We start from the raw sequence: 15,200 nt of genomic DNA, 5'->3' as shown, positions 1-15,200 counted from the left end.
TTTAGCACCATGCCAAAGAAGAGCCATATCCAGAAAAAATTAAAAGAACACTAATTTCAGAATTATACTCACCGGGGTTCTGTAAGCACACTATTCTCTATGAAACAATAAGTGGCGCTTTACTATACCGAAAGCGGTATTAAGATTGCATAGTTTTACTTGTACTACGTAATCAAGGGAACACACAAATGGGCCATTGCTTTTGCATTCTTTCGGAACTATTGTTTTATCTTTAGTCATTTTTAGTATTCAATCCTTATCTCCCGCTTTGTAGATGTGAGGGCACCAATATACACAATCAAGCAGAAAAGGACGAAATAATCCAGGTTTCTTGATCCCCCACAAAAGACAAAATTTGTCAGTCTAGTTTACACTCAAAGGTAGCTCAGTATATGCTCCATCCCGATAGCCGCGATATCGGGGAGAAATATTGTATTATCTTATATGTACATGCTGAAGAGTGTGTGTGCACGCTCTAGTTTGAAAGGGCTTCCTTGAGCGCCAATTTTCTGGAGTGTGTGTCAAAATGTGAGCTCAAGTCTTTGAATGTCAAGTTCTTGGGGTCGATTTCCATCGATTGCTTGTCCTTAAACGTCACCTTTACCAAGGCCTTATCAGCTGGGTTTTCCAAAATTTTGAAGTCCACAGAACATCCGCTTTTCTGTTGGGCCGGGATTCTCGCAAGGAATAAACGCACAGGCTTGGCACTAGCCGAGAAAGGATTGAACTTGACGGACACTTTCGTGAAGTATTTCGTTATCATGGATGCTTAGCGGAATTGGAGACATTGACTCGTGAACATCGCTTTTTTCACTTGAGAATATCGGCACACGAACATCCGTACACCATAACAATACTCATCAGCCGGGAACACCACAGTTTTCATAATTTTGAAAAAAGTTTTGCGATGGCATTCAGACTTAATTTTATACCTTTTCAATGAATATACTCTTTATGTAAGGGCATTTTACTGAGTGGAAAACTCAGAACCTTTTTGATGCATAAACGTGAGTCTTTTTAGAAATTCGCGATAAAGAGAGGAATCTCCAGAAAGCCATTCTACTTGCATGGTCTCAATTTCGTGTCAGACGGTGAGTACTCAGAGCCTGATGCACTTGATGTTTTTGTTTTAGCATTTCCATTGATGATTGAAATGAAAGATCATTTTCACCACTAACTGTTGTAAAACTCATACTTTGTTAGTCCACTTTTTCAATGTCTGTAATGAAGCTAATGTGGCAGGCGTAAAAACTGAATAAAACCCAGTATTTGTGCTTTACAAGAAGCTGGGCGGCTTAATGTTGGTCACCTGCCTAGACATAGCAAATTTTCTTCGGATGTAGGAGAGCTAGTACATTGTCCTCCTTCTCCTACCAAGTCTTTGAGTAGCATCAATGCTGACGATGTTTAGACAAACACGAGTTTGACGCTGATTCTCTAAAAATAAAATTTGATAAAAACACCATGTTTAGGTTTTAGGAATTTCTGAAATATGCTTCATTGATACATGATATATGGGCAGTTGGATGGGATGATCAACTGAATAAAGCAGGCCATCTGACTGATGTAACGAGATACCATTTAAGTAGATGAATTTATAGAATATTACAATAAATATTGACTCATCGCGCTTATCCTTCATTCCAAACCACCCAAGCATAGAATGTACTATTCAATGACATGACAAGTTCTCCGGGTGACTGAATTAGATTAACAGTCAGCCTTACTCATGAAGCTGTCTCTGGTCAACAATCTGTTCAATAAGAGCCACTCAGAATTTTTTCAAGTTTCTTAGAAATTCGGCTAAACAAAAAAAAAAACAAAATTTGAGGCAGAGTGTAAGAGCCTGGTATCAGCTTGAAACTGAGAACCTCTGTAAGCACATATATGAATAAATGAACTTCCATTATTGTGAGTACCGTAAAATATCATTTTGAACAACTCATTGAATATTCTCTCGGGTTTCAGGGGTTCATATCACGTGACCTCTAGATGAAGTATATAAAAGAGGGATAGAACTCCTGTAGAGTTCTGGAAAAGCCAGTTATCAAATAGTAATACGTAACCCCTATGTCCCGTGAAGTCCCTAACACAGGGGAACTGGCTTATTAATTTATGGAAGTCTCAAAACTGTGTTTTAATAACTCATACCTTTTAATAAGAATAGATACTAAGACAAGTGTTTCACAGAAACAGGTGTAATTCAGATGAAGTACATCTATAACTAGAATTCAGCTTCATCAATTGGAACAACGAGTACTATGAAGATCACAGGACTTGAAAACATCATGCCAGTTCGATTGTCGAAGCGAATGACTACCGATGTCACGTGATCGCGAACTAACTTGGAGAATCATACGAGCGGTTCAAGAGAGATTTATACTTCCTGCGAATTTTAAAGTAATTTCTTCACCTGCAAGCTAAAGGGACATCTAATTTCCTATTTGTTGTTACCCGCTGACGGTGATTTACCCGTGCTAGCGTTGTAAGCCTGCATTGATATGTTGGCTCGAGAAAGCCAAATTAAGCCAGAGTATCATTTAGATACACTGACCACTCCAGGGACCATTTCCAAGAATGAATGTTTAATGACTATAGCTTAGAAACTCAGAAATTATACCGGAACGGCAAACAGGAAAATTTTAACCCAACTGTGGTTGCGTGACATTCTTGTCTACTAATTTGGACAGCCATCTCAACAATCCATGCTCTTTGATATATCATCTGTTCTCAAATTATTCAATTTTTTATAGCCTGGGCAAAAAATGTTTTCAAAAAAATGGAGAAAAAATCTTAGTGGCACAATGGAGTAATCATATAGGAGCTTCATAATAAGTGTAAGTTTTTTGGTGGTGGAAGGCCGCTAAAATAACCCCAAGATCAAAATCCAAGGAGATCATAAGCACATTTTGAGATCATTCGTAATTCACACTTTCTGCTGATCATAAACCATTGTGAATACCCAGTAGCTGAAATGTCATAGCACTAGAAGAGTCAAAATTGAAGGGGTATTTCAACAGATTTAGAAGAATGTCTTTTTAGGCCAAGCCTTTTGCAAAATGGTCTGATCTGGGATAAGCCACGTTTTTGCGGATGTGAAGTTATACCCTTCCCAACTTCTTATAGTTGCCAAACTAATGGGTTATGATTCCAGAGTACCTTTTTATCTGCAGTTTTTTACCCAGATCGGTGATCTATTATCCGAACTAGGAAGCCCGTTCCCTTGAACGTTTACCCGTAAAGAGGCTTCAAAATCAATAAGACTATATCTTACGTAAAAGACGCCCAATGATAGCAACCTGAACGGTCTTATCGGACTTTGAGAGCTCGAGGCCTGATTTTCCAATTCCAAATTTTTTTTAAAAAATTGTTTAATGTTTATTCTACAAAGTCTTGCTACGTTTGTTCATTCAGGATTTTTGATAAATGGATATCAAATTGATGCAAAGGTCCCGACCGGTCGAAATCAATGTCCTTGGCTGATCGAACAAATTTCACCGCAGGCAACTTTATCCCGATTTTTTAACACTACGATCAATGCCTGCAGGCACCTGAAGTTTAATTAAAACATGCAATACAACTGTAACGGGCAAGATCAGCCTGACTCAAATGGTAGATCAGATACTGCTGATGAAATGTAGTGAGCAATCAGAGATCAAAAAAAGAGGATTTGGGTAAAATTTCTTCGTGTTTTTCAACTATTGATTGGGGATACTGCACTTGCAATGGTTTGACAGACTTCTCGGCAAGCCACACGGCCTTCGCATTTGGGCTCATGTGGAGCACCTGCATATATAAATGACATTGCGTATGCAAATGCCGGGATTTGGATGCAAACAAAAGATCGCTCTATACATCAAATGCCGGTCTGCGTATTTAACTAGAGATTGGAGAGCATGTCTGAATTTATAACTACGTCGAGATTTTTGGTCCTCCACGATCCAGAACTTTTCCCCATTCCTCACTGTTTTGTTTCAGTATGAAATTATCCACCACTATCATCCTTGGTCTTGCCTCGTATGCAGCAGCAGCAGCAGTGTTTACTGATGCTGCCTCCGAAGCCGGGGTTGAGAAAAGAACAAATTCAAAAGATGAAAAAGGTGTTCAAAAATCATCAGGGCTGTCGAGGGATTCGGAAAACTCAAGCCATGAAAACTCAAGCCAAGGAAACTCAGGCCAGGAAAGCTCCGGCGTTTCTGGAAAAGCTGATCACTCTTACAATAAACAACAGTCTGGTCAGTGGGAACAGAACCCACCATTAAATGCCTTAAATTCATTGGAACCCTCAATGCCAACAGTACCTTTTTGGCCCACCTGGCCCAAGTTTGGGAACTGCACTACAACCACGAGTTCCGTGAAAAAACCCACCTCTTCTACAAGAGCCAGTCCTGTCACTAAAACTTCGTCGGAAGTCAAAACCAGATCTACAAAAAGTGTTTCACCTACTACCACTCATATTCCCCTTCCAACAAAGACTGCCTCACCTACTACTACATCCCCAGAAGCGATTTCATCCTGGGTTGCTAGCGAAATATCGAAGTTGTTGGGCGACATGTTTACTGATTGTCAAACCTTTGCTAACTTCATTGACGAAGACTTCACTTCAATTTTTAGCCAGAATGGCTTTTCTTTATTCAAGCGGAATTTAGAGACAACAGTTGAAGCCAGGGGTAATGTCACTGATGAGGAAGTCGAGGCTGCACTCAGTACCTTGGTTACCAACGTATTCAGTCACTTAGTTGCGTTAACCAATGGCACCAATGTTTCATTGACTCTGTCTGTCTTTGCTGCATTAAATTTGTGAGAGACACTGTCAATATCTTATACCTTTTTATTTTTCGTATGGCTTTTGATCTTTTTGAGGTCTCTTCGAGATTTTATTTTTTGAATAATACAAATAGGCATTTTTTCTTAGTCTGTTCAAAATATTTTGACTTCATTCCATTTGCTCCACCTGAATAATAGCACGATACAAGGCGAGAACCGCTTCATATATTTTAGTTTCTTACCAAAAGTTTTTAGTCCAGCAGTACAAGTAGTATTTCCTTCTGCATCACTTGGTAGCATTGGCTTTGTGCTTACAAAGAGCCTGAGAGCTGCATCTTCACAGCACAAGGCTCATATTTCTGATAACCGCAACACAATTGAGACAATAAAGAAAATCATGAAATCAAATTATTCATCATGTCAGCACTTATCAGCAGATCATATCAGGGGCAGTTCCAACTGTGCAATTCTTACCGTTTCTATTATTGAGTTTTATGATTCAAATAGAAAATATTCCAAATCGAACCACTTCACATTGGAAACAAAAGACTTTACAGCTATCTCTTTTTTTATGCTGATTGGTATTTGCGGGATATTGCGTCTTCTGTGAGGTTAATTTGATGGCTTGTCCGCTGATAGTTTCTCTATCTTTCAGCCTGCTATCGGCTTGAATGGGATTCTCTGCATAGTGCTTTTTAGGTTTAATTCCCTGAGGTAAAAAAAAGTTGTACTTGCCTATCTTGCAAGGACAACAAGACTCCAGCAAAAGGGGTTTTTTGTTTTGGAATTTGCTTGATTTTTGTCCTTTACATACTCGCCTTGTTTATATTGTATTCTTGAACTTCATACAGGATGGTACAATCTTTTCCATCAATTTTTAGACGATTAATGTCTCCAGAACTGCGGGGCTAAATGGCTTCTCGATGAGCAATCTTACATGTACTTATTGGGACTTTTGGACAGCTGAAAAAGGGGCTTTCGAAATATCACTCGCGCAAATTTTAACTATAATAAAAAGATGAGCCAATATCATTTCTTTGTTATTGTCTTGCAGAGAAATTAGGCGCACCAGGCGCTATTAACGTCGTTCAGTTACCGTCAATTTCTGGGTGAAGATTCGTGTCTTATTTCAAAGAAGACAAAAATAGATCTCCAAATCTTGGCAGCGGCAATTAATCAATCTGCTTAGAGGAAAACAAAGCCTGTCATCAATATGATTGTTAGCTCAAAGCAGGCTTTGTAAATGATACATTGCCAGAGTGATTTCCAAAAGACTGCTTACTTTGTTTCATGGAACACGTTCAATCTCTCGAGCAAATTTGGAAGTTGGAATTATTATTAAACACCTCAAACTAATACAAGACCATTATACTTGTTCGGGACTCTATGCATTATCTATCAAATCACAATGGTTTGCAGAACTTTGAATCTGGCCTCTATGTCAATTTTAAACTTGCACCGGTGCAAATAGCACAAGGGGCATGACCACAGTTAATGAGGTCAGTCTAGGGTATCAACCAAGTTCCAAATATACGATTCTATGTGGCCTAAAAAACCAAGGGTACGTATTCTTGTGACATACTTTTCAGTTCTAAGTACGATCGAGGGATATCGTAGGGCAAATCTTAGTAAATCTGTGATGAGAATGCAGCTAAACACGGTGGCCAATCTGAAAGCGTACAGCGCATATGAGAAAGTACAATATATACAAATTGCTCTTCAAAAGAAGCCAAGAAAAACCCTCTGCAATCAATAACTTGTAAAAATGAGCAAATAAATGCCAAAAAGCTTTCCATCAAAAAAGTACTTAAAGACCGGTTTGCGGCACATATAGTTCATTTATCTCTATTCGACTCACTCAAAGTTAATTCATCAAGCACTCAGAATGAAGATCTTCACCATCGCAACCCTTGCGTTTGCTACACTTGCTACTGCCTCTCCTGTTGATCGGGAAGACTGGCGCAGAAAGGCTAGAAAAGGACCAAGTAAAGTGTTCCACAGTTCTAACGCAGCACCAGATGCGCTGCCCATCCCCAGAATCAGTTCTGATTCTAATGCACCAAAAAAGCGAGACATAGCGTACTCCTCATGGCCTAAGTTTCAAAACACGAGTTCCAATCAATCGACGTCCGACCAATCTATTTCCACGGGAAACATGATATCTTTGGGCGTCGAAGAGTCAAATGAAAGTCGCGGCGGCTCTGTAAGCAGTCACTCAATTTCATCGCCCGAGCCTTCTTCACCACCAACATCTGCTGTCCCGGACGCAGCGATCTCTGGTATCATTGATGAATATCAGGATGAATTTGGTGGTGATGTGTATCAGCAGGGAGCTCAGAGTATTGATCCGGAATATGCCGAAAATTCGATTGACCCTAGAAACGAACCCAGTGTTTCTGTCCTCGATTCTGCACTGGAGTCTGCCAGTCTTCCAGATGAGGAGCGTGCCGATCTTCCCGAATAATTTGCTTGAGTCAAATGTACCCTAGTTTTGTCAGGGTCTCTCACGAGAGCTTCTTATGTCAAGTGCGAGGGATCAGACATTATCAGGTTGAAGGAAGTTTGTGATTCTTCTTCGAAAGTACTTAGGGTCACCAATATAAGTTTTTGATTTGAGTATACAAGAAACTCTAGTATCTGTAGATTACACGGTAGCTCTCCTCCCACTATATGTGGGTTCACTGCAAATTGCCAATTGTCAAAGCACTGGCACGATACTTTCTATGATATGCAACTGGTATATAGTCTGCTTCCAACCCAGGTGGTATCATGTGCACTCACAAATGGTTATATAGCATGAGAGAAGCCACGCTTGCAAAAGACTGGCAAGCCGAGCGCTTTATTCCCCGATTGGGGCTCAATAGGAACGTGTAATCTAGCAGAAACACGACTCATATCACAGGCCCACCACCCTCTACTTTGACAATTCTGAGTGAAAGCAGAGGTGTACTTTCAAACATTTCGAGACTTACTGGCATCAAGGTTTCAATTCTAAACACATCCTTATTTCAGATTACCACATCACAACCAGTAGCTCATATCCCAAAGGATCAGATTCTATGCATTTCAAAACACTAAGTTCAGCCAGTTTACACAACGCAGGTGTCTACTGACTGGCTAAAAATTTCCTTGCGCATGAACGTGATACTGAAATCCCGGGATGCTTTGATTCCGTCCTCCAACGGCGACTCCGAGCCAGCCATCTTTATCAAAATGTCAGGATGCGTGGAAGGCACAAAACCGAAAGCCTTTTGGTAAAACGGTACAAGCTCGTGCTCCTTGATCACAATAGCATGTAATACGGTTTTCAGCACGTGCTCCGGCTTCAAGAATGATGGTTTTGAGAAGAAAAACAGGCGGATTACGTGGTTTATGATCCCCGAGCCGGTGCCGCGCATGAAAGACGTGAGTCCCGTGATTTCATAGTGCTTTGTATCCGCCAGAAAGTCCGAGTCAGAAAAGTATCCATCATCCTGGTATGTCTTGAGGCCCACTGTGGCCAATACACGGTCGGCAACATCGACATCAATCCGGGCCGAGGGGGCCAACGTCACGTGCTCCACGTTTTCGGCAGTGAGCGGGCCGAATTCCGAGGCCAATTCCATGGGGATATCCGAGTCGCTCAGGCCAGATAAGGGATATATTTCCGGGTTGAACCGACGGATGTAGCCTGCGTGTGCCTCTAGCCTTTTGAAGTCCGACTTTGAGCCCACGAGAATCATGATGGCAAAATCCTTGTCTTGATTTGCCACAGAGGCCGGATCAAGTTGGAGGTCTTTTAGAAAATTCTGGTGGTACTTAATCCGTAGAGACTCAATGAGGCCATATTGGGCCATGGGTTTGGCGTATCCTTTGTTGAGAATCTGCAGCAAGACCTGGAACTTGTCGGGCGTCACATCGGCCGAAAACCAGTCTTTGCGGAGAATAAGAAGCTGATACGGCATCGACCACAGATATGGGTATTGACATGGGGGTCACCTTGAATTTTGCAATTTCCGTCCAGATAAGCCTCGCGATGTGATGTAGTATGCCGGACTGGAACCCGGAACATAGGGCCAGCGGTTTTTTTCTATTGATGAACATGATACATATGTGGGAAATCAAGGGACCTTCTTTATCCAGATCGGCGGTGGCCAAATACTGCGTGCTGAAAATACGGCTGGTTCTCTCCAGATTCGCATGTTCTCTCCGGATTCGCATGTTCCTGTTGGTGTCTATATTACCCTCGAAAACTGCAGGCTGTCTATGAGCCTTCGTGACTCTCGCTACGCTGAAAGAAGACGCTCCTCAGCAGGCGCTGCTCTTTTTGAATCAGGCACTGCTGTTTTTGAGTCGGGCACGTGGATAGGTTTCCAGAAAGCAAGCACTTCAGACCTGTTGGATGCGAGCTATACGCCAGAGTATGAGTAGCACAGATAGTTCCAAGCAGGCCATACCGCCACATTCTCAGAGCAGCGTGCCTGTCGAAAATTTACACAGCTAGTTCGGATACCCAATTCTAGTTCTGTTGCCTGTGAATGTCTGCATATCTACTGCAGTATCGACGGGCCCAGACTTGTTGCGGGCCGGACAGCCGATGGGCCCAGGCCGCGGGCTTGTGCTTTTTTTGCCAAGTACTGAGTGTACTTGACGTCCTTCCTGCGGCGAAGGTGTGTGAAGGAGAAATAGCCAAGCGGCACATACAACAAGAAACAGGCCTGCAACGCCCGCTCAAGCACACTGTTTCTTACAAAGGCCAAGCTCAAAAACACCAAGCAGATCTCGCTGGCAAAGGAGATGAAAAACGTCATGTAGAAATGATTGTAGTGGAGGGCAAAGAGCGCCCAGGGCGAGGATCGGGTCTTGAGCCGGAACGCATGGTACGCCAAATCAATGATGTTCTGAGCACACCAGCCCACTATCAAGAACGAGTAGGACGTGTGCTTGGCAATTTTGGGATGTGGATAGATCACCACGTAGCAGAGCCATACAAGACGAAGCCCATTGAAGAGACTCCAGAGACCGGAAACGCCTGCCAACGATCTGGCGTTTCCAAACAACCTCACCACCAAGAATCCAGCAAGAGGCAAGATGGCCACCACATGGAAAAAATCGGCAATTCCTGCGGGAAGAAACCGTCTGCCCACGAGAGGAAGCAACACTAGAAAGCGGCCCAAGCAACAGCACCAGAGCGTCAACGACGCAATGTTATAAAAAAATACCACCCGCAAATTGAGCGGCAAAGGATATAGCGCCATGCCTGAAAATCTATATAGGAGACGAGATGGCTGCAAGGCTCAGGGCGCGTGTTTCGAGGCGATGTCTAGCGTCTTCTTGGAAATGGGCTATAAGGTAGTAGTGCGACGCGGATTGTGGGTTAGGCAGAGGCTGTGCCATGTAGTCTGCCCATAGATGCAGTATGGTTTTATACGTCACATTGATCAGTGTAGCGTGATACACGGATCCTGAGTTCTCATGCCGGCAGGCCCTTTTCGGGTTTTCCTTGGACATATTAGGCTGCGTCACTGCCACTAATAATGGCACATCTACATACTGAGGGCCTGATGGAACTTCCAATAGTAGACTGCGCTGGAAGTTGCGACGAGATGCGAAATAGAAACCATTAAGTTATTTAGATGAAAATATCATGATATTAATATATATTACAGAACATTCTAGATATTAATACTCCTTAATTAAAAGATATTTCTTGTTAAATTGTAGTGTAATGTGGTGCAATGTGGTGTAATGTAGTGTAATGTAGTGTAATGTATGTGATACCTAAATTGGCCATAGTAAGTTTAATTTGTGAAACAAGTTATGAAAGTCCCTGTTTATAACTCTTCAATACTGTCTCTTTAACCATACAATAGATCTATTGTTACATATTTATGGATCCCACAAAGAAAGAAAGAAAGAAAGAAAGAAACATAAAATATCGTAAACATATTATTTATATGCCGAGGCATATCATACGGTTCTGGTGAAAATCAACCATTGCCAAAAGTAGCACTTGCAGCATTTCACTCCAATACAGATTTCTTGCCACGGGGCTTCCGAGCCTTATTCTGAAAACCCAACATCACAGAATCTCGCCTATAGCGTAGCAAATATCTATGTAAACATCTATCTCGTCTGAGCCATCGGGACATCCTAGCCGGCCGCTGTATACACTCCAGCATCATCGGTTGACGAGGCCACCTGGTGCAATAGTGCCATTTCCTTCGTGTGTTCCCATATCAGACACCCCGTGAATGAGGTTTTTTTTCCCGCTTTTGCTCGCAAGCTTGCTTGCGCTAGTCGCGGCTAATTGGGCCCCCGAAGACTACGAGATCTTCGGGTTGAACGATAAAGTTAGAGGCGACCTTGGGCCCGAAACCACATTCTACTCGTGGCTTGGTCTTGAACACGGCCCCAAATCCACCAAGGATGCAATCAACAAGGCATACCGAAAACTCTCCAGACAGTTGCACCCGGACAAAGTCGGGAAGGGTTCACGGAAGACGCGGGAAATTGCGGAGCAGAGGTTCCAACGTTTGTCTCTGGTGGGCAACATTTTGAAGGACCAGAACTTGAAGAAAAGGTACGACTATTTCTTGAGCAACGGCTTCCCCAAGTGGAAAGGCACGGGCTACTACTATTCTCGTTTCCGGCCGGGTTTGGGGTTCACCCTCGCAGTGCTTTACGTGCTCATAAGCACGCTCCAGTATATCTCACTCAGAATCAGCCGCAAACAAGATTTCAAGCGGATCGTCTCTTTGAAAACTCAAGTAAAAACACAGGCGTGGGGAGGCTCGTTCATCCCGCCCCTGGACGGTTCCGCCCGCCGGGTCACTGCTGAAAATGGCAGAGACTTCCATGTTGGACCAACTGGCGACGTCAGTTTGATTGAAATGTCCAACAAAACCGAGATGGTGCTAGTTCCACTTGACGAGCACGACATCAACACCAACCCCGGTTTCAAGCAGTCTTTCTTTTATAGACTTCCTGTGGGCTTGTGGAACATCACGTTGGGCAAACTCTCGGGGCGCACGATCGAAAACACGGAGTCGTATGTCAACCCTCACCGGGCGAAAAGAGAGGCCTTGGAATTAAAGGAAAAAAAGAAGGAGCAAAAGGCGAAAGCAGCGAAAAAGGCCGAGCGTGCCGAGCGGGTTGAGTTGCCCAATGGGAAAGTCATCTACAAGCGCAAGAATGGGAAGAAGTAAGCACGTCCTCTTGTTTGCGGCTCGCTATGATATACCAATCGTCACTCGTTTATTCCGTTATCACCATTAACTTTTGTGTCTGGGTACTCTGTAGAGCTGGTTTTCATCCTCCTCGTCAGAGGAGCTGGACCCTGAAAGATCCTCAAGGCATTTATCGCTCCCGAGCGTGACTTTGTCGCCTTCAAACCCCTCGTAAAGCATATCCTTATTTTCGAGCTGCACGGTGGGCGACATGCTTTTGATCGGCACGTCCAAGATTCGGCCTGGACCTTGTTCGTTCTCATCGTCTATGTCCTCCACGTCTTCCTCGTGTCCACTCTCGACATTGTCAGTATGTGCTTCATCAATATCTCCATGATTTCCGGGCGTCAGGCTGACGAATTCGTCGTGATTACTGCTGTCGCCGAGAATAATCGCACCGTTGGTTCTCAGGTCCAGGTTCTTTTCCTGATCCATATGCACTGTCGACGAGTCTGCACCAAGTCCGTTTCCAACTCCAGCTTCAACGTCGTCTTCATTCATGTAGTCTGGGTCCGTCCCAAGCACCACGTTGTACAACTCCCTTGTTTTGAGCAACACGTCAGACACAAACCACTCCCAAGATTTCGACCCTAGAGCGTCAACGATAATCGGTGAGATCAAAGAAGGTTTGTACAAGGAAGCAAACTTCACCACCTCTTCACTGATGAGCACTAGGTGACCCATGTACCCTGGTCGAGGAGCTTTGACGTCTTTAAAAGCGTCAACTATTACATCCGTAATGTGGCATTTCTCAAAAAGCTCCACAATCAAAAACGAGTTGTAAGAGTTGAGCTTCCCGTTGAAGACCTGCTGTATCAAGTCAAACACCACGTTGTGGAAAAAGTTGTGCCACGGGTACCTCGTGAGCTGCTCCACGATTGACTGGAGCATGTGCAGATCTATCAATTTAATTTTGAAATAGTCACCCACACACGGTTTTGCTTTGAATGAAATGTTCCGCTCCTCGCAAACAAATGGATTCTCGCTCGAAACAGACGGCTCTTCGTCTTCCGTGTCTTCGAAGGAATATGCCCCCACGCTACTTCGATGCTTGTAGTCAGCATCTGCATTTTCAAAAGCTTCCAAAAACTTTTGTTTAGCTACATTCTCCTCATGGACTGGCGGATCGAGCGATATTTCGTCAAAAGCGTCAGTGAGATGTGAGGTGTGTGTAGCGTGTGGCTGTAGAGTTGTGTCAGAGTCCTCTGTGATCGACTCCGTTAGGGCAGTTTGAATATTATCCACTTGTAGGGCTCTGATTTTGTCGCGCGTGCCCACGAGAAATGCAATTTTACTCGAATTGAGAAGCACCATGTTTGAGCAGTGGAGAAGCTCAGCAATCAACTCTGCAATCTTGAATTTTGTGAGTCCCAAAACTCCTCTACCCAGTGACATGGGCTCCGGTTCAGAACCCATGAGACTCATGAATGCAGGGAGCCCATCAGAGAACATCCGGAGAAGATCTCCTAAATAAACGGGGTCTCTAGGTCCCGGGGGATTCTGGTCTAAGTCTTTGAGCCAGAGGTACATAGAATACAAATTGATTTCACCGGCACCATCTTCGCCCTGGGTGTTTTGCGTGTAGGAACCACAGTTTGTATCGTAGTCCGAGTTATTTTTTCTGATGAGCTCGATCAAAATCGAGACACAGTTGGAGATCCCATGTTTGTTGACCAGGGACCCATTCTTGGTCTGAATTGGGCGGAGCATAATCTCATTGATCATGATACTGATGATTTGAGGCGAAGCGAGTTCCCGTGTGAGCTGGTTGGGCCCTATGTTCATGTCTAGATCGACTGCTAGTGTCGGGTTTGACGAGATCGTGACTAAGGCCTTGATGAACTCCGTAGCCGCCGTCTGGCGGAACAAAATGTCAAAGTCTTGTGATACGGAGCCGTCTTGTGTTTGTGGAGGCCGCAAAATGTCCATGAGTTTGGGAATCATCTGCTGGCGCAGCAAGACCGCCAAAATCCCGGTGGGCGAGTCGGCCTTATCGGTCTGGATGATTTTCAAGAAAAAGTCCATGAGGATGGGAATATCGACCTTGTCCAAAAACATGTCCACGAGTGTTTCCTGTTTGCGGATAAAGTTTATCAACTCAATGCAGTTCAGGTCCATCAAATGGCCCAAAATCTGAATCAAGTATGCGAGCGCTGGTGAGCTTTCATATAGGTTCGGGAGCGATATAACCTGCCAGAGCTTGCCCATGAGGCTTGGCGTTTCGATGATTCTATTGGAGATGACCCAGAGATCCGTGGAGAGAATCTCGGCAGAGCACAGGATATACCGCTGGAGCTTCTCGGTTCGGGGTTCCTCTTCCCCCAGCTTAGGCGCACTTTTCTGACCTTCTTCTTCTTCTACTTCTTCTTCTTCCCCGTATAGTGTTTTCGAGCCAGTGGACTCTGTGGTTTTCGTATTGCCGTTTTCTTGAGGGTTTCTTCCAGCTTCGTAGAAGAAGTCTACGCTGAGCACGATGTAATCCAAAAGCCCGTGCAAGATGTGGGGCTGCAAAAGCAATTCGAGGAGTTTCTGCTCACGTGCCGTTTTGGAAAGCGAGCCGCCGCCGTTCGAGTCTGCATTTGAGCTGGTCATGGATGAGTTATCCGAGGTGTTTCCCGCCGCCAGCTGCTTGCTCTGGGTCTCCTGCAGAAGCAGTTGCACAAACAGCAAGTTCTTGCCTCTTAGAGATTTCGACGAGATGGATTTCAACTCGTCCAATAACTCTTGCTGTAGGACTTTATCGTCTAGAAGATGTTCCGCCGTGACCGCCGCCAAATCGGTGGCTTGGTCAAGGAATTTCTGTAGCTGGCTGCTAGAGCCATATGGATTCGAGAAAGGCCAAAACGACATCTTCTGCTGTCTATTTTGAGTATAATCTAGAAGGCTTCTGGATGTTTGGCCAGGGATTCAGTGTGGCCAAATGCGGCTGGAAAAATGGCGGATACCGGTCACTGTTTGAAGGACGCTCCTTGATCCCCTGTGTTTCTCCTAGATTCTGGAAGCTGCCGCCGATCAATAATTGGCACTATTCTCCCACGTGGAGTCTATGAGATAGAATCGTGGCGGGCCTCGCGTATGTATTTAGTGGGCGAATGCGGACAAGAATGAATGCTTCTTGGATCCCACACACGTGATAGTTCACCTCTATAATTGTACCAGACCAAGGTTCACAGAAAGACCGGAAAAACCACAGTGATCCGCCGATGCGAGAAGTAGGGAATCCCG

At 44.1% G+C, this 15,200-nt stretch overlaps 7 protein-coding genes across 7 annotated transcripts; 3 read left to right on the top strand and 4 right to left on the bottom strand.

Annotated features, from left to right (window-relative positions):
- Window positions 1–475: 475 nt before the first annotated feature.
- On the bottom strand, window positions 476–763 carry METBIDRAFT_40396 (mitochondrial 54S ribosomal protein mL53; the record flags this gene model as incomplete). Its single annotated transcript, XM_018857267.1, has 1 exon — window positions 476–763. One exon carries the CDS (start codon window positions 761–763, stop codon window positions 476–478), a length of 288 nt encoding a protein of 95 aa, XP_018712938.1.
- A 3,107-nt stretch (window positions 764–3,870) lies between these two features.
- On the top strand, window positions 3,871–4,902 carry METBIDRAFT_153548 (uncharacterized protein). Its single transcript, XM_018854590.1, has one exon. It carries the CDS (start codon window positions 3,980–3,982, stop codon window positions 4,802–4,804), a length of 825 nt encoding a protein of 274 aa, XP_018712937.1. The 5' UTR covers window positions 3,871–3,979; the 3' UTR covers window positions 4,805–4,902.
- A 1,430-nt stretch (window positions 4,903–6,332) lies between these two features.
- Window positions 6,333–7,544, top strand: METBIDRAFT_153541 (uncharacterized protein). Its single transcript, XM_018854589.1, has one exon. The coding sequence runs from the start codon at window positions 6,653–6,655 to the stop codon at window positions 7,229–7,231; it is 579 nt and encodes a 192-aa protein (XP_018712936.1). The 5' UTR covers window positions 6,333–6,652; the 3' UTR covers window positions 7,232–7,544.
- A 312-nt stretch (window positions 7,545–7,856) lies between these two features.
- Window positions 7,857–8,711, bottom strand: METBIDRAFT_11272 (uncharacterized protein; the record flags this gene model as incomplete). Its single annotated transcript, XM_018853951.1, has 1 exon — window positions 7,857–8,711. The coding sequence occupies one exon, from the start codon at window positions 8,709–8,711 to the stop codon at window positions 7,857–7,859; it is 855 nt and encodes a 284-aa protein (XP_018712935.1).
- A 585-nt stretch (window positions 8,712–9,296) lies between these two features.
- METBIDRAFT_39561 (uncharacterized protein) lies at window positions 9,297–10,004 on the bottom strand (the record flags this gene model as incomplete). Its single annotated transcript, XM_018857154.1, has 1 exon — window positions 9,297–10,004. The coding sequence occupies one exon, from the start codon at window positions 10,002–10,004 to the stop codon at window positions 9,297–9,299; it is 708 nt and encodes a 235-aa protein (XP_018712934.1).
- Window positions 10,005–11,000: 996 nt separating this feature from the next.
- Window positions 11,001–11,954, top strand: METBIDRAFT_40282 (uncharacterized protein; the record flags this gene model as incomplete). Its single annotated transcript, XM_018857251.1, has 1 exon — window positions 11,001–11,954. One exon carries the CDS (start codon window positions 11,001–11,003, stop codon window positions 11,952–11,954), a length of 954 nt encoding a protein of 317 aa, XP_018712933.1.
- Window positions 11,955–12,020: 66 nt separating this feature from the next.
- METBIDRAFT_77831 (uncharacterized protein) lies at window positions 12,021–14,825 on the bottom strand (the record flags this gene model as incomplete). Its single annotated transcript, XM_018858777.1, has 1 exon — window positions 12,021–14,825. The coding sequence occupies one exon, from the start codon at window positions 14,823–14,825 to the stop codon at window positions 12,021–12,023; it is 2,805 nt and encodes a 934-aa protein (XP_018712932.1).
- Window positions 14,826–15,200: the final 375 nt, after the last annotated feature.

This window comes from Metschnikowia bicuspidata (assembly GCF_001664035.1).
Source record: "Metschnikowia bicuspidata var. bicuspidata NRRL YB-4993 chromosome Unknown METBIscaffold_2, whole genome shotgun sequence".
NCBI classification, from domain to species: Eukaryota; Fungi; Ascomycota; class Pichiomycetes; order Serinales; family Metschnikowiaceae; genus Metschnikowia; species Metschnikowia bicuspidata.
Note: the sequence above shows the minus strand (reverse complement) of the source record. Positions and strands in the feature narration are given on the sequence as shown.

Coding starts and splice junctions, on each gene's coding strand:
- METBIDRAFT_153541 (XM_018854589.1), top strand. CDS start 6,653: ATGAAGATCTTCACCATCGCAACCCTTGCGTTTGCTACACTTGCTACT.
- METBIDRAFT_153548 (XM_018854590.1), top strand. CDS start 3,980: ATGAAATTATCCACCACTATCATCCTTGGTCTTGCCTCGTATGCAGCA.